Source organism: Dendropsophus ebraccatus, chromosome 13, assembly GCF_027789765.1.
Source record: "Dendropsophus ebraccatus isolate aDenEbr1 chromosome 13, aDenEbr1.pat, whole genome shotgun sequence".
NCBI classification, from domain to species: Eukaryota; Metazoa; Chordata; class Amphibia; order Anura; family Hylidae; genus Dendropsophus; species Dendropsophus ebraccatus.
In genome coordinates, this window is record NC_091466.1 from 41,403,016 (window position 1) to 41,421,540 (window position 18,525).

Genomic DNA, 18,525 nt, shown 5'->3' on the forward strand with positions numbered 1-18,525 from the left:
AAGAGTATTTATGGCAGTGGGTCTCTCTGCTCAGATCCACTGTGATCAGGTGACATAGCTGGGGGGAGAAAGAACTCGGCAGAGGAGTGATCAACTCCCTGGCCGCTCACTATTTTTGACAATGTAGCCTCAAAGACCTACATTGTCGGAATTAGCTGATCAGGATTTACAGCTCCGGCTATAACTCCTGATCACAGCCGGTCTGAACAGTGATACTCTCTGCGATCAATACTAAGCAGTGTAGGCTGCAAATGCAGCACTGGGGTGAGATACAACATTGCAGCCTCTATTGCTCTCCATTATCTCTGTAGCACACCTTCAGAAGCAGCAGCAGCATGGAAGACATTATAGAACAGTACTAAGCAGTGTAAGATGTGATTGCAGCACTGTGGAAGGAGGCTGGAGAGGAGCCTGTTGAGTGCAGAAATATGCATTTTCTCTGATAAGATATTACAAAGTTGTTTTTGTATTTAAATTTTTTTGTAAGGAAGGCACAATGATAATTGACTGTATAAATAGATTTTTAACTTCTGCGCACAATATGAAATTTCTGCTTAAGTTGAAGGGGAATTGAAGTGCAAAGTGTTAACTGAGCAGCAGCAAAGTTGCAATGGCAAACTCTCTTCCCTTAACATAAAAAAAATTTGCCCTTAGAACTTCATCATTCTCCACACTAGAAGTTGTGGGGTTACATGAGGGAAATGACACTAAACACGTGTTCCGACAGGCTGCATACTGTTCTTCGGAGTGGGTGGCATCCATAGTCTCTACATCTAACAAGTTTATCCTGTGAAACCTTATGCCACTTCTTGAAGTCTTGCATCTGGCCTCTGGGTCTTAATAACTTTTGATCAAGGGCTGAATTTCCTGAATGACTGGAGTGTGTCAGAAGCAGAGGGACATGGGTGTGAGTTGGCAACGTTTTCATTAGTAGGGCACTAGCCACCTACACAGTCTGCACCATAAAAGCTGGAACCAACTGCTCCAGGACCCCTGGGGTCATCCATGTCTAGCCCTATACAGACTCCTGGTTCTCTATGGTAATGGGGTGTACATGAAAGTCTAAGTGCCCTTCAATCACACAAGAAAGCCCTGACATTTCCACTTGTCCCAGTCAGATGGCTTAATGGGATTGTCACCCTCAGTAAACCATGTCATGGAAATTTAGCCAACTGTGCACCTGATCTGCATAGTCTGCAGTAGTGAAAGTCTCAGAGTGGTCAGTCTCACAGACTACAAAAGGGCCGGACAGTTATAGACATGCAGAGAATGTTTGTTTTCACTTCAAATTGCCTTCAAATTGATAAGGGAAAATAGAAGTAACATCACCAGTTATCAATCTGATTATATATAATATACATATCCATCTATACATAGGATTAGGGATGGTCCGAACAGAGTTTGGTTCGGGTTCGTACGAACCCGAACCCTCGGTAATGATTCCCGCTGTCTGCCCGCTCCATGGAGCTGGCGGATCCAGTGGGAGGACCGCCTGGAAAACTGGGATACAGCCATAGCCATAGGCTGTATCCCAGTTTTCCAGGGGTTACTCCCGCTGGGTCCGCCCGCCCCACGGAGCGGGCAGACAGCGGGAATCTGCTGACGAGCGTTCGCGTTCATACGAACCCAAACCTTAACAGGTTCGGACCATCCCTATATAGGATCCTTATAGGATTATAGGTCAAAATATAAAAAAAAAAAAAACCTCCTGGACTCATTCATGCTGCAAACTTTGTGACTACTTTCTGAAGGCAGACCACAGTGACATATTGGTCCATAGGCATGTGACATCCATGGTCGCTTCTGAAAGACAATGGCCAGCTCTCTCTCGGTCATCAGTAACGCAGTCCGGTCAGAACGTGCAGCGTAATATAAATGGAGATGAGGAGGGCTGTATTCGACTGTCACTCTGTTTACCCAGAGCAGACTGGACCCCCATTCTCATTATACAGGGGGGGCCCACCAAAAAAAAAACTCTGACTACAATAGGACACATTTACACACATACTAGATTTACACTAGTACTAGATTTATGGAGGCGGGGGGAGGGGATGTTGATCCATGGATTTATTTAGGAAGGAAATCTGAATCAACACAGTAGGGTTATCAATTATGTAACCTATGGGGGTATCAAAACTGGGGTCTCTTACGCCTGTGTTAAAACCCTCTACGTAAATTCCAGCGCATTGGAACTGCTGTTCTTCCCTACTGGCATCAATTTCAGGGTTAAAAAAATTACACCTGCCTGCAAGTGTTAATTTGTGCATGATAAATTCGGCATGTACAACGGTCATGCAACTTCCGCGCGCAGTCACTCCTACCAGTCTGCCCCCTCTGCGGCATGAACAATTACACCAAAATGGGGATAACACAGCAAATGTAGCCTTGTCAAAAACAATTTAATGCTTGTTTTAGGATATTATTACGGTCCTCCATTTCCAGTCCAGTGACTGCTGTTACAACCAGTAAAATGTATATTCCTTCCTCAGAAGTTTCGCCATCTGATGTAATAACTGCTCAAGGCCTGCTGGTGGCACTGTTGCAATCTTTGAAGTGGTTTTTGAAACTTTTTCATAAATGACATCAACAGTGGTGGGTCATAAAAGGTTACTTAAAAGGTTCTTTTTTTTTTTTTTTTTTTAATTCATGACAAGGGGATTTCTCTCCAAGATTTCCCTTTGCGGCAATCGGTTGCCGGCTGAACGTTCCCTATTATATTTGTAAATTTGAAGGCAGCTATCTTTACTACTCTAATACAGAAGTACATTTAGGAATTTTATTCCTTATACACAATGCATAGTTCACTTACCTTGGTCAGGAGGGGTTATAGTGATCATCTGCGCTGTAAATTCTTCATCAAAATACCTTGTATCCGTCTCGGATGTAACCTGTGGCTTAAAGGGTGGAACAAGCTGAAAACAAAAACCACAAAGCGTGAGTGGGCAGGGAAATGGACTGGAGCTCTGCGGACTACAAACAGTCCTAATCCAGTTTTCTCTCTATGGTCTATTAGCGTGGCCTATCTGTATATGTAAATGATGGTCAATGGAGCCCCAACTGCTTCAAAAGAGAAAAACACTAGTTCCTTCGGTCTTCGCTTGTTCTCACTTGGGATGTATTGTGCAATTGGTCTTCGACAGGAAGGACTTCTAGGAACATGTCTGAGCTACTTTAACCAAAAAAAAAAAAACCTCACCATTATACATACATGGCTGTGCATGACTACTGTGATTGTGGTTAACAACTGCAGACATGCAAAGACAGATTTTTTTTTTTTTTTTTTTTACTGACAGTGACACAGCTGCCCGTTTTTCTTAAAGGGGTACTCCGGTGAAAACAGTTTTCTTTGGAATCAACTGGTATTAGAAAGTTATATAAGTTTGTAAATGACTTCTATGTAAAAATCTCAAACCTTCCCATACTTAGCAGCTGCTGTGTGTCCTGCAGGAAGTGGTGTTTTCTTTTCGGTCTGACACAGTGCTCTCTGCTGACATCTTTGTCCAAGACAGGAACTGTATAGAGCACCAGCAAATCCCTGTAGAAAACCTCTTCTGCTCTGGAGAGTTCCCATCTTAAACAGAGATGTCAGCGGAGAGCACGGTGTCAGAATGAAAATAATACACCACTTCCTGCAAGACATACAGCAGCTGATAAGTACTGGAACACTTGAGATTTTTAAAGTAGCAGTAAATTACAAATCTATATAATTTTTTATAGCCAGTTGATTTGAAAGAAAAAAATTTTCGCCGGAGTACCCCTTTAACTACAAAAGGTAGAAATCTCCTATACCTAAAAAACAAGCAGCTGTGTCACTTTCTCTCAGTGTCAGTAAAAAAACATCTGCCTTTGCATGTTTGCGGTTGAGCACTTCAAAACATCTCCCATCCGCAATACCAGATTCCTTTACTATTAGAACGCATACTAATCAGCTTAGCCTTAGGATGCGTTCACACCTACAGGATCTGCAGCTGATAATCTGCAGCAGATTTCAGTTAAATAACTGAACACAGCATCAAATCTGATGCTGTGTTCAGTTATTTAACTGAAATCTGCTGCAGAAAATCAGCTGCAGATTGTGTAGGTGTGAACACACCATTAAAGGGGCTATCCAACGCTACAAAAACATGGCCACTTTTCCCTCTCTCTCGTCTCCAGTTCAGGTGTGGTTTGCAATTAAAGGGAACCTGTCACCCCACCCAATCTGGAGAAAAGAGAGAGGGGGAAAAGTGCCCATGTTTTTGTAGCGCTGAAAACCCCCTTTAAGATCTAGTTAATTTGGGACTAACAGCTATTTCAATGGACAAACCTGGCAGTAAGTGTTCTGTTTCCCTGCAACAGCGCCACCACAGGGGAAATGAAGGATTACATGCTCGAGTCCAATCATTTGGTATTTGAATACTGGTGGCTGAAGAAGCTGGATAGAGCCCTAGGGTGTCCTGGAAAACATGGATACACCCTATGGCTGTATCCATGTTTTCCAGGCAGCCTTGGGGCTGTATCCAGCTTCTTCAGCCACTGGTAATCAAGTGCCGAGTGATGGGACTCTAGCATGCTCAACTCTAGTCTCCACTTCGGAACAGAATCCACTATTAAAAAAGTGATAACTGTTGGATCAGTGGGGGGTCTCAGTGCTCACAGAACAGGGGTCTGGTGTGCCCTGTCTGAATTAAGTGGTGGTTGAGTAAACAAGTTGCTGCTGCATTAAGACTACAGGCCTGTACACACATGCAATGTACTTGACTGCAGTGCACATGTTCGACTAATGCTCCAATCAAATGGGGGACACAGGTCCCCTGTTCTAGCAATTGGTGTGGGTCCCGACAGAACCTCAATGATCTAGCAGTTATCACCTATAGCAGGAATGGGCAACCTTCGGCCATCCAGCTGTTGCAAAACTACAATTCCCATCATGCCTGGACAGCCAAAGCGTCAGCTTTGGCTGTCCAGGCATGATGGGAATTGTAGTTTTTCAACAGCTGGAGGGCCGTAGGTTCCCTATCTCCATAATAATTTTCTACACCAGAGAACCCTTTTGGGAAATATCTAACAAAATTTGATGGTAAAAAGGTCCTACTTCCGTGGCTGGGGGGGTTACTTATACTTTTATTTCTATATAAACCCATGGAAGAGTATATCTGCCCCCAATTCCCACCATATTCCCTGTTCTAAAATCTGTCTATAGCAGGGCAGCTCGTAGCATCTCTGCAGGTGTATCCAATGCCCGCTAAGTGATTAAAACTCTACACGTGCCAGAGATTTCGCTTATTGAGAAAAAAAAAAAAACATTGCATAAAGTCCTTATCATTTCAAAGGGCATCTATTCAGCGCCGAACCACAAACCTGATGTGAACAGCGCAGTACTTTAGAACGCAGTTATTTATAGACACAACAGCTTGCCACACACTCCAGCGACCCCCTCCTCCTCCCTCTAAGGCCTCTCATTGCTGACTGGCAGGACTATGGTTTGCATTGTATCATAAATTTGGGACATTCTGCACCATCTTGGTTTCTGGAATCCAGTGTGCACAAGCTGCATGGTCTCCACAGACTGTGCCAGGACGCCCCACCCCCTTGCCAAGCATGTGTGTGCCAACACAGCTGCCATTAGCAGCAACAGCTGTGCTATTCAGCACTCTGGAGTGGGGGAGCTGTTTATGGTGAGGGGGGAGTGCAGTGCAGATGATGTACAAACTATTCAGGGAGATGGATAATACATAGGTGATTTGTTTTTTTTTTTAACATTTTCCTGCAAATCATATTACATATAGTCCAAGAAAGGAGCACAGATCCCGTGCATGTATCGATACTTACTTTTTTCTCATATACATCTTGCCATACAATTCCAGCAAAAAATTTGTGTTGCATGATTTCCTTAGCATCGTCTGGTCCACCGCCTAACCTGTACACGTGGAGAGGAAGGCAGCGTAAGTGAGAAGGATTATGTTAAAAAAAAAAAAAAAATAGCTAATTAATTTCTTCACACCTAATGGATTACAGCGGAAATCTCAGAGTTTTGCAGCGAGATCCGTAACAATCCAAAGTCCTGTCAGTTCCTATGTGAATACATACTTGCAGCGGATCTTTCAGACCGCTGCTAGTATGTAAATCACCCGCCCCCTTAACCCACACACTGCCTGCACTTACATCACCAGTCTTCAATCTGGTTTGCTGCATGGGGGCCCAGCTTCATGCTCTCCCTCCCAGCCAATCAGTGGCTGCGGCTGGGCAACGCACTGATTGGCTGGGTGGGAGAGTAGGAAGCCAGGACCCTGTGCAGCAAACCAGATTGAAGACGGGTAATATATGTGTGGCAGCGTGTGGGTTAAGGGGGCGGGTGATTTACATACTGGCAGCGGTCTGAAAGATCCGCTGCAAGTATGTATCAACATAGGAACTGACAGGACTAACGGATCTTGCTGAAAAACTCGCAGCGAGATTTCCGGTGCCATCCATTAGGTGTGAAGCTGCCCTTAAAGGAGTTTTCGCATCATGGATGTTTATAGCATCTAATAAATGCTTGATAGCTGAGAGGCAAACCTCTGGGATTCTAGAGAGCCCCATTTGGCATCACATCAAAGTCAATGGCCAAGAAAAGCTGAGCAAACTAGGTTACAGGACCCCCATTCTCCAGTCTGGTGAGGGTCTTATTAAAGTGGTATTCCCATCATAGACATCCACAGGATATTCCATTAATGAGTATAACTTTAATAAATCCAATTCTAGGGTACATTATTTAAAGGGGCTGTCCAGTCACACGCAACAAGGCACCCCCCATTGAGTGGGGTTCAGGCAGCATGAAACTGATGGTCCAAAAGCATATGATTTTTCCTAGGACCAGTGCCACTTCACGGCCATATCTAGTACACCCATATGCACAGGAGCTGCAATACCAGACACAGCCCATACACAAAAGTGGCGCTGTTTTAGAGGAAAGTTGGGGCAGATTTGTTTTTTAACGTTATGGACAATCCCATTTTACTCTTTCAACTCCACAATGTTCCCATATAGATTCTAAATTTAGCTCATTGCCTTGGCTTTTTATTAATTTTTTTTCGCTTGTAAAGCATATGATGCTATATAGAGACACATCAAAGCATATAAGAGACAAATATCAGAGAGGTGTTCACTTTCTTACCTTTGTTTTGGGTCTTTCTTCAGTAATCCTGAGAGCAGCGATTTTGCTTCAGGTAATAAAGTGCGAGGGAATCTAATTTCCTCCATAAGGATGAGTTCAAAGAGTTTCTCGTGGTCCTGGTTATAAAAGGGGAGTCGACCACACATCATTTCGTACATGACTACACCCAAACCCCACCAGTCCACTGCTCGGCCATAGTCATTATCTTCTAGTACCTGTTGGAGGAGTATGTAATGTGTTACTACAATTCCCATGTGCTCTAGTCATTATGTTTTACAATCTTAAGGAAGACAAAAGATGTAAAGATTTCCCAACAATCACTCCAAATCATCCTACTGGGAAAAGTCTCAAAACAAAAAAGTGAACTTGCACTGAGCAACCAATCTGATTCCCAATCTTAATTTTTAGCAGCGATTTTGAAAAAAAGAGCAGCAATCTGATTGGTTGGTAAGAAGAACTTATGATAAGTATTCCATAGTTTCAACTGACGTCTGTCTTGTCACCCCTTCTGTCCCCCAACACTACATTCTCCATTGAGTTACCAGACATGAAGATCATAAGTGACCTTTAAAAATAGTTGGGTCAGTAGTATGATCTCCATTCCTATGGCAATCTTAAGGAGTATCTGTCCCAGGACTGACCCTTTAATTTTAGAAGCTCTTATAAAAGAGAAGCTACGTCTGCACCCATTAACCCACAGCTTCCCACTACCATACTAGTTATGCAACTATGTAAACACTTAACAGCTCCAGCTGCTCGTTCTCATTCAGGCAATAAGGATTACGTCAGTGGCCAGCTAGTACTATAGTTGGAGGGAGATTTCCCTTTTGAGGTCATATGCTCATTTTAAGAAAGATTCCCAGGCAAAATTATTCAGACGAAGTTCAATTAATCATTGCATATTATCGCTCTAATTTTTCATGGGACAAAATATACAAAAATTAGAATGAAAAAACGCAATAGGTTACTAGAAGGTGAACCAGGCACCCTCCGCTCTGTTTGAGTCTCCCAGTGATTTCAATGGGGTTCATTACTTGAGTTGAGCCCAAGTTGGTTGACTCAAGATTTTTAGTGCTCGCTCAACACTATTAAAGATACATTACAAAAAAAAGGTCAGCATGCCGCACAAATAGTGGATAAAATCACAAGGCCCCTCCAAAATAAGGCAAGCCCCCACACTCCTTACCCAAATCTTTGGATTAAAAGGAATCTGAAAAAACTTTTACCTTCACACCTTTTGTATTTTTACTTATTTTAATTATTGGCTTCCACCAAGGAGTCACAGGCCAAGGTTGGCCTCCCCAAATCTGAGACAGCCCAAGTTACTTAAAGGGAACCAATCAGCCCAATTGCGCTGATATGGTTCCCTGAACCGCTGTATACAGCTCCTGCAGCAGCCGCAGCAAGTACCAGCTGCTTTTTTTTTTGTTATACAGCTCCTGCTGCAGCTGTTGCCGGTACGTGCCAAGGCTGCTGCAGGAGCTGTATACAGAGGTTCAGGGAACCATATCAGCCGGACTGGTTCCCTTTAAGGGTGTGAAATCTGAAGTCCACGCAAGTTCCCCCCTAGACCTCACTAGTAAGATTGTATTAACAAACATGTAGATAGACGGACATTGCGGCTAATAGAGCTCAACAGGGATCCCTGAAAACAGATCTGCGAAGATCAGCTGATCTCCATATTGCATAAAAAAAAGGTCTTCATTACAGAGACACACACTACAAAATCAGAACAATTTTCCTCTGTATGAAGATATTCACATGCATCGCTATACCACAAAACCAACAGTAACAACCACAAGAGATTTTTGCAATGGACAAAATGAATTTCTGACCAATCACCCTGTAACATACACATAGCAACTATGTCTTCTGCTTATTTGTTTAATTAGAGGTGTGTGCATACATGCACCTTAAAAGGGGTCATCTGGGTAACAAAAACAATATATTCTAAACAACACCCCTTCCCAATACATCTTGCACCCTTTCCCTGTTTTTTTCCTCATCCTTATCCGCTCTGGATGTCTAAAATCCTATCTAACCACGCTCTGGTCCCTCTTCCCCCCCTCCCTTTGTATTCACAGGACATGTAATCTCTCTGGGGGCTGGGTTAGCTGTCTATTGACTTTGTAACATGACCCCCAGGAGACATTATCTGCATCATCTCCATGATCTCCATGCACCTGTGCTGCTTTCATAGACTTACATGTGTCCCTAAGGGTCTTATTCCACAGGCCAAGCAGGGCCCGATCAACGATGTAAACGAGCGCCGATCTGCTAGATCTGCGCTCGTTTACTGGGCCTATACCACGGCCTGACAATCGTTATCGAGGGCTGCAGGGACATCGTTACCGATGTCCTTGCATTATACATTACTTCTCCTCCGCTCCGTCTTCCTCCCCGAGTCCCACAGCGGTCGCGGCCAGTGATTGGCTGAGCAGTCTGACAGCTCGGTCAGGCCTCACCGAAGCTGATGCTGTGCCGCGGGACCCGGGGAGGAAGACGGAGCGGAGGAGAAGCCCTGCTAGGTAATATAAGATGCTTCTCAACGATTCCACGAAGCGATGCGCGGTGGGTGACCGATGATTTTAGGTTTGCACCTAAATAAACGATCAGCCAATGACATGATCATTGGCTGATCGTTTGCTCTATTCCTCCGAGCGATAATCGGACGAATTGGCCGAATATCGCTCCGTGGAATAGACCCCCTAGTCTAGGTTTCTTTAATATGAAATGTTATAGTTCTATCTCTGCTTGCGGTCAGTAAATGCAGGCATATGTACATATTGTAAGTGTTATGGATGTTCTTAAGAGTCTGGATGGAACTAGAATGTTTTCATTCACTGTCAGAAAGCAGAGATCTAAACGTACACCCCCACCCCTTGGTAAACAGATGCCCATTATGCAGCACATAGCTATACCATGCGCACATCAGCATCAGCTGGTATGGAATACATATTAAGGTGATGTGATGCAAAATCAGTGGGGGGGGGAGGAGGAGGAGTCCTGTATTTACTGTGCAATAGTAATGACAGCAGTGGGCAGGAAAGAAAGCTAAGGGGATGAATACGCAAATGGGCCAATCAGGGAGATGCATGATGGGAAACGTAGTTTCCTATCTTGGTTATAGATCAGCTTTTAGAAAAACTTGTAATTCAGGAATGGCAGAAGCTAGAAAGATAGGAGATGACTCAAAATACTCAGGAGGACTTAGTGAGTAAGACCAGCTAGCAGTTAATTTTTTCGCTCTTAGGTAGATAACCCCTTTAAGGGAACGGCTCATCTTCTATAATATAGCACAAGAGCATGGCTTTTTTAAGCACCTCTCAGTGGATCCCCTCTGGTTCACTTAAAAGGTTTTATACACTGCATTTGGCTCTTTGCGTTTCCCACATGTTCATAGCACGCTGCTGCCAGTCTCTACTGATAAGTGTTTAAAAAAAAAAAAAAAAAAAGGATTATGGCCCATTAATTGTATTACAAGATTGTTAATGGCTCCTAAATTCACATTACTGTAGTAAACACCACTAATGATCGCCCGTTCTGTCGGAGATTGCACTTCCATCTCACCAATATATCTTTTCAATGGATCCCTTGATGGAGTTAAACAGTGAGTAAAAAAAAAAAAAAGACTAAATTAGGAAAAATGATGAATGGGAATAACATGGGAAATAGCATTTAATACACAGGATCCCTTTAATGCTGGTTTTGTTTAGAGGGCACATTGAACTTTACACTGAGGTTGGGGGGGGACGGAGACGCTAGTGATCTGAGGTCCCGCAGTAAGGATGCAAAAGCCAAAAGCTGGCAGGTATTAGGTTACTCCACTAAGGTCTATTTACAGCAGCTATTGCCGTATGATTCACAGCGAACGACAGCTGGCGCTGCAGCTGCCCCATATATGTACAAGGCTAGCACAGCTGCCGGTCTGCCAGGAGCCAGCCTCATCCTTTACCAGAAAGCTCAGGAGTTCATGATCTCCTGAAGACTGTGCTGGTTTATAGTTGCATTTATTAGGGATAGCGCAATAGCTCAAACGCACGTAAACAATGACCATGCACTGAGCATAATATAGGTTTCTGGAAAAGCTGGGTAGGAACCACAGAGGTTTACACCTGGCACTCCACCTAAAACATCAAGGTCAATTTTGTCAAGTTACATACCCCAACTGTCATAATACAAAACCAGACTTATTTGCCATTCAGGAGTCTTGGAATGCTGGGTGGCAAGACCTGCTGGAGCCCTTAATCGTCGTCGCTCAACTTTCACCATATAAAAGCAAACAGTTGAATTAGATTTGTATAGGAGAAGTTTTTTGCTTCCTGACAGGTGACCAGCATCAGCCAATCATACAGATATACTCAAGGTAGCACACTGTAGAAGAAGGGCATGCAGCCAACCGAGAGAGTCTGTGTTATGTGGACACACAAAGCAAGCTTCCTGGTCTATTCTGTACTGCTTCTTTCTAGTGAAGACAATGTCTGGGGATCTAAATAGAGTTCTAGAGAGAGTGGAGAACAACCAAATAGTGTATCGGTCAAAGCTTATAAGGTTTGTATAACAACCAATATGAACTAATCCTAACCAGGAAGAACACTCATGCTAAGTTCACAGCATTATTCGGTGTACATAGAGAGGAGGTGGCATAGTATAAAAAAGGGGCATCCTCTATGCCATCCCTGAGGTTAGGCCTTCTATCCTTCTTTGCTAACATTGAGGTTCCCTGTTCAGGCTTCTTGCCATAGGCTGTAACAGATCACCGTAGACGAAAAACAGTGATGGTATCCAAAATCCATTTTGGCGTAAAATGTACACATGGAAGTGTGACTACGTCCTCAATAGGGGCATCCAAAAATGCTTTGTGCACGCTATAGTCTTGTGTTATCAATCATTTCCATCACCCAATACCATTCTGCTGTTTCCTTTAATGCAGTAAGACAATGAGCCAGACTCAACAGATGTGTGACCACAGGTTCAGCCGGCTAGATACAAATGCTGGACGGGGCAGGTCAAGTGGAAGCACAATATATTTTGCACTTCACAATCTCCACACGTGCAGATGGTTACTTCAGTTCAATGACCAAAAAGTCAGCTTACATATGCCAGCTCCTATACTGAACATGGAGAAATGTATCATCAGGATTGTGGCAAAAATATCTGATTGTCAAGTCTTAGAATAAAGCGCCTGGCACCAGATCCGGGCAGAAGCTTGAGAATGTTCAGCCACTCTCCATTGAGGTCTGTGGATGATATCTAGAGGCTCAATCCCCATACACTAGAACCGAGAGTGACCTGCACATATAGGCAACTTGCTTTGTGGAACTGGGCACCCCCATTCCCACCCATTTTCTGATTCAAAGCAACCCCTTTCCCCATTAATATCAATTGACAGGATTGACATTTTTCATATACTGTATTAGGATTCTTGATGGGAGATTCCCTTTTTTGAGTACCCATCGCTTGTGGTCTCAAAGAGTGTCCCGGTCTCTGGAGGTCCTGTCCTGTAACTATTCAAATGTAATTCTTCAGTTCCCCTGTGGTGGTGCTGCAGGGAAATTGATCACTTACTACCAGGTTACCGCAGAAATAAAATTACAACCGATCACTGGGAGTAACAGAAAGGGGACATTTTGTGAGAGGTCTTTTGTCAAATGACTTTTTAAGGGGAGACGGTCAAGAGTGGAAGACTTCTTTAAAATTAATGTCCACCTGGAACATACATTATATATATATATTATATATATTTATTAAGAGCATAATTTGTTCCGGGACCGTGCTTGTAATCCAGATCTACTCTTAAACCAAAGCAAAATTTCCTATAAGAAATCACTAAAATGCAGACAATTTGTTCTACACACCCCCAAAAAATTATTTATTATTCTGAATAACATTTAGAACAAATGAACCAAACATTCAGAAACAGCAGAATATGTGCTATTATAAGTTACTGTACAGTAATGGAGAGGATGGGAAACACAAGGGCTGACAGAGACTGCAGGGAGCATAAAGGAATGAGCAGGGTATATGTGGGCACATACATGCAGCACCCTCTGTCCGGGGAGAGAGGGGTTACAGCTATGGAGATATTACCTCCACAGTCCTGTCCCCTGATGTAAGCCCCAGCCTGAAGTGGATCTGCTATGATTTGGAAGGTGAGGGAGACTTCCTGGGTCAGAGTACAGTGCTGTAGACCCCGCTGTGCAGACCATGCCCCTCTCCCACTCGCGCTCCCACCCAGTACTGGGAGCTCTTAAACCAAAGCAATGCTCTTAAACCAAGGTACCACTGTATAGGTGTGCGTGTGTGTGTAAAATGTTTAAATTATTATAATTTATTATTATTTTTTCCCCAGAAAATAAAAAGCAGCACCCAGTTTGTTTGTAGACGTGAGCACAGTGGAGTACCAATCTGCAGAAAAAAACTTTGATGTGATATGATGTTAAAAAATCCCTTTGCTAGGTTTTTGAACCAATGATAAAATGTCAAGGCAAAATTTTGTAACTTTTATACTTTAGTAAATGATCAGTGATGACATGTAAATTGACCTTTAGGCAACCTCCTACTAGCATTGAGCTGAGGACACAGGAAGCCACCAAGGCCTGCCATGACACAAAGCACAGTTTTCTTTATTTCTCGCTGCCACTAAATTTAAAAAGGGTAAAACCTATTAACCCTTCCTTATCCAAACATCTGGTTTTAGCTCAATGCCAACAACAATGACTGCATCTACCATCAGCTGACAAGTAGTTACGGGCGGCGGGCTCCATAAATAACCGAGCACACAATACACTGAGGCCCTGAGATGTGACTTTTGCCCCTTTTTTGAAAAAGAAGAAATATCACACGTCTCATTCTTTCCCACACAGGAGAAGGGAATCTGAGAGCGTGCACGTTTTATGTCCTTCTGGTGGTGGTGAAGGGGAGAGACAAAGAAGGTCACTTGTCTTCTGTACTCTAATCGCTTACAGGATGTCCTCCTTGTATCATCCTTGTATCATTACCCTAGATCCAGGAGGCTTTAGCCCCCCCCCCATTTAATTAGCCATAGCAAAGCTTCAAATAGCATTACACAGCCTGCTCTTCCTTGTTCATAAAGAGAATTCTAGAATTTCAGTGAAGACCGACACTTTAGGATTCATTGCCTCAAGTTAAAGGTGGCTGTGCATATATTGGACAGTTGTCTCAACCTGTTGCAAAACTACAACTCATCTTGATGGGAGTAGTGGTTCTGCAACAGCTGGAGAGCCGCAGGTTGGTGATCACTACTAAACAGAGCATATAGGCACGATATACCTATTATGTATATACCCCCTCAACCCCTCTATAGATGAATATACATCTACTGTAACAGTGCAGAGAATCTAATGCTCTAGTGTTCATCCCACCATTATAAACTAAGAATCAATGAACCAATCATAACCCCCGTAATGCCCATGGTGAGCTCCAGAACATATATACAGACCCAGTGCCAAATGGAACAACACGCCTCTATCAACAGCAGACAGTCTAATGCACCAGAGAGTCATATGCTAAACACGGCTGACCATCAATCCACAAGGAACAGCTCCCGACAGCTGTACCACGGAATTTACAAGAGACAGCACAACAGCTGTACCCACTATAATCACGGATACATCAAAGCGGACAGATCGCGGGCACTGCTGCTCATGCAACAGATTCCAGACACGACCAATACAACAAAAAAATCCTAACAACCAGGCAGCAACTGCATAAACATGAAAGCTGGATCCACGGCGCAAAAAGCATGTCAAAAATCTCATTTCTATCAGCAGCCTGGCATGCCTTGGGGGGTATAACGGTGACATCTCTTCACACCGCCACAGGCCTCTGCACAAATGGTTAAAATTTTCCAGTCGTCATTCTCCTCAATGTTTTTTTCCAAGTTACGGGTTAAGCCTTTACTTACTACGGTAGCTGTGTAGCTATCCTATCCTTGCGGTTAGAGAAATCAACTCTGCATACAGTAACTCCCTGGTGAGCTTGTGCTTATAAACAGCAGCCAGTCTGAATAAGCAGAGCTGCAGTGTAAGGCTATGTTCATACTACGTAAAACTACATCGTATGCGCATCGTATGCGCTCGGGCCAGGGTCACATGCGGCGCTGGAAAAAACTGACATGTCAGTTTTCTGCGGCCGGAATTCAGTGAATTCTGGCCGCAGAAAGCCCTGTCAGTTCACACAGTGAAGCAAGCGGCTCCGGACGCTTGCTTCACTGTGCGCTATGGGAAGCTCTAATGCTGCAGCGCGCTGATGCGCCCACATCAGAGCTCCGCGGCGGGAAAGATTACCCAGCCGGCACTTAAGTACCGGCCAGGATGATCTGTGCAGAACATACGTTGTGCAGAATCTTACGTTGTGTGAACATAGCCTAAAGCAGGTTAGAGCACGGTAGAGCGGCTGAAGTAGTTGGATGCAACAGCCACCATTAATCAAATGCTGAGCATTTAGGTTTAGATGAACCAGAGCGTGCTTGGTGTTCACTTAGCTCTATTTTACATCTATCTAAAGGGGTATTCTCTTCTCATCTAATATAGTTATACGTTTAAGACCAATGATCAGTTATATATTTTTGCAAATACATTCAATTAGCCAACTTGCCTCCTGCTCCTGATATGCTGCTCTTTCCCTCCCATTGTTGACAGCTCTATTACAGACCACCGCTTCAGCTGAAAAAGCAGTGGTCTACATAAATCATGTAAATTATACAGAATATATACCTACACACACGCTATAAATTGGTGTGGACCGTAACCCAGACAACGAGCCGTGTAAGGGCCATATTACACAGAGCGATGATTGGCCGAATCGGTCAGGTTTTGCTCCGTGTAATAGAGACAACGATCAGCCGATGAAACGATTATCAGCTTATCGTTTCTTTAGGCTGAGACCTAAAATTATCAACCGCCTACCATGCATCACTACGAGTAATAGCGATGTGCAGCCGACGATTGCCCAAACAGTTAATACTTCACTTGTCCACACTCCCGGTCTTCTCCTGCGCTCTGTATGTGTCTTGTCACTGTGCTGCAGCTTCAGAGCGGCCTGTCCGAGCTGACAGGCCCCTTAGCCAATCACTGTCTGGGACCACCGCGGGTAGTCAACTCAGACTCTGAAGCTGCAGCACGTGGTGGCAGGATGCATACAGAGCGCAGGAGTAGACTGGGAGCATGGACAGGTGAAGTATTTACTGTTTGGGCAAGGGCTGCATGGACATCACTAACTATGTCTGTGCAGCCCTTGCTAAACAATTATCAGGCAGTGTAATAGGCCCAGTAAACGAGCGCCAATCTAGCAGATTGGTTGTTATTTTAGAACATTGATCGGGCCTAATAGGACCCTAAGAACAGCATATCAGGGGAAAAAGACAAGGTTGCTAAATAAATGTATTTGCAAAAATATTTAACTTTATGAATCCTACAAGTACAATGTAGCCATGGTTAACATGGTGATCAAGCCAACACAGGCTACATCTGTATTAACTACAGATAGAGACTGGATATGGGGAGCCACTGGGCAAAAGTAGTTTTTTCCTCCAAAATGGAATACAAAGTATAGAGAAATTCAGCAATTCCTGTATCTGACAATGCAGCACAATAGAGTCCGTTCTGTCGGCATTTAATTACCGGTGGCTCAAGTAAATAAAATCTGTATACCTGCACTCCACCCTTAATCCTTGTACCCCGGTGCTCGTAGGTAAAGTAATATCCAAAAGTAGAAAAGTCTCGGCACTCACGTCTTGCTGCAATTCCGTATTTATTTTTATGAACATAGGACGCTGCACGCATTCCAACCTGGCGGTCTTTTTCAACAGCATACATGCTGTCGAAAAAGACCGTCAGGTCGGAACACGTGCAGCTTCCTATGTTCATATAAATAAATACGGCAAGACGTGAGTGCCGAGACTTTTCTACTTTCGGTGGCTGAAGTATTTAAATGCAGCCTCAGGTAGTCCAGGAAAACATGAAAACATATGGCTACATCCATGTTTTCAAGGCAGCCTTCGGGGTGCATCCAACTTCCCAGCCGCTGGTAATCAAATACCAAACATTTGGACTCTAGCATGCTCAAGTTGCACTTTTTTTCGAATTAGCAACCATAGAGTATATTTTCACACGTCAGATAGGATGCATATATACGAGATGATCCAGGAGAATTTTTCTGGCAAGCGCTTGTCACAAATTTACAGTAATAGGTAGCATGCATTCTCAGTGAATACAATTCTACACAAAGATGTCAATGGGATTGTGGAAATCGTATTCACATGTAGGCAACTGTCAAATCAATTGAGCCCTTTACAACATGTGAGGGACAGACATTTGTCCATTATGGTTTTATATGTTTGGGTCTTGTACAGTAGTTTACGCTTTGATGAATAACCACTTACTCAGGCTCAAAATGCGTGTCCTCAATGTAGATGACCATGTTTTTACTCCTGTGACGTATCATATATAAATACTTAGAAATAAAAGCTGGATTGGTTTGAATTGCTTTCCCTATAAGCCTTCTCTCTCTTCTTTATTGGGATGCCTGGGAGGGAGGGAGGGAGCCAGGTGCCTAGGAGGCATCTTCTGGCTTCTCAGAGAAGATGAAAGTGGAAATGTTACTTTCTCCTCTGCGGCCAGCTCTCCACGCCAGGGGCCCCTCCTTAAACCTGGCGGAGAAGAGAGAGAAGCAAGACCAAGCATGGGTGTTCACCTCTGCACATTTGCAAAGGTGAACAAAGTTGAGCTACTGAAAAACAACAGCAGGTGGCATTATACTATTATTATTCCCGGAATATTAGATTATAATTATAAACAACTGGAAGCCATGCATCTTATTTGGCATGCATACAGTCTATAAAAAAGTACAGTGGTTTATAAAGATTTTTTGTTAATGGGCTCTGCATAAAAAGTAACAAAAACACACAAAAAAAAAATGCCATAGCACAGCAGCACCATGCAATACAGTTCCCTTTTTGCACCATGTTATGGACCGAGAAGAAAAAGCCCTAGGAGTCAAGGAGTAAGAGCGTGACTATCACAGTAGAAGCCGTAGCTGCTGCTATAGGGCCCCGGGCATCAGGGGGCCCTGCATTGCTGCCATCAGGACAGAGTGAGTTCACAGGGCCTGCAGCTCCAGCCTGCCTGTATAGAATATTCTCTGCCACTAACTGTATTCCTGCCTGTCATGCCGCTCATACAGGTAGGAGAGAGAGGAGAGGCCCCCTCCCCTGCACCCCAGGTGCATATGTGTCTGTATATGTGCATCTTTCATGTATATGTATATGTTCATATGTGTGTATGGATCTGTATATGTACATATGTGTATGTGTCTGTATATGTGCATGTGTGTATCTGTCATGTGTCTGTATATGTACGTATGTGTGT

The 18,525-nt window shown here is 43.6% G+C and overlaps 1 protein-coding gene across 3 annotated transcripts in view; it reads right to left on the minus strand.

Annotated features, from left to right (window-relative positions):
* The window catches only part of AKT1 (AKT serine/threonine kinase 1), a 103,983-nt gene that overhangs the window by 796 nt on the left and 84,662 nt on the right, over nucleotides 1-18,525 (minus strand). For all 3 annotated transcript variants that reach the window (XM_069950916.1, XM_069950917.1, XM_069950915.1), the window contains 3 exons: nucleotides 7,136-7,350; nucleotides 5,812-5,899; nucleotides 2,810-2,912 (listed from right to left, as the gene is read on the minus strand). In XM_069950916.1, coding sequence (XP_069807017.1) covers nucleotides 2,810-2,912; nucleotides 5,812-5,899; nucleotides 7,136-7,350 — 406 coding nt within the window. The remainder of the gene's footprint in view (nucleotides 1-2,809; nucleotides 2,913-5,811; nucleotides 5,900-7,135; nucleotides 7,351-18,525) is intronic.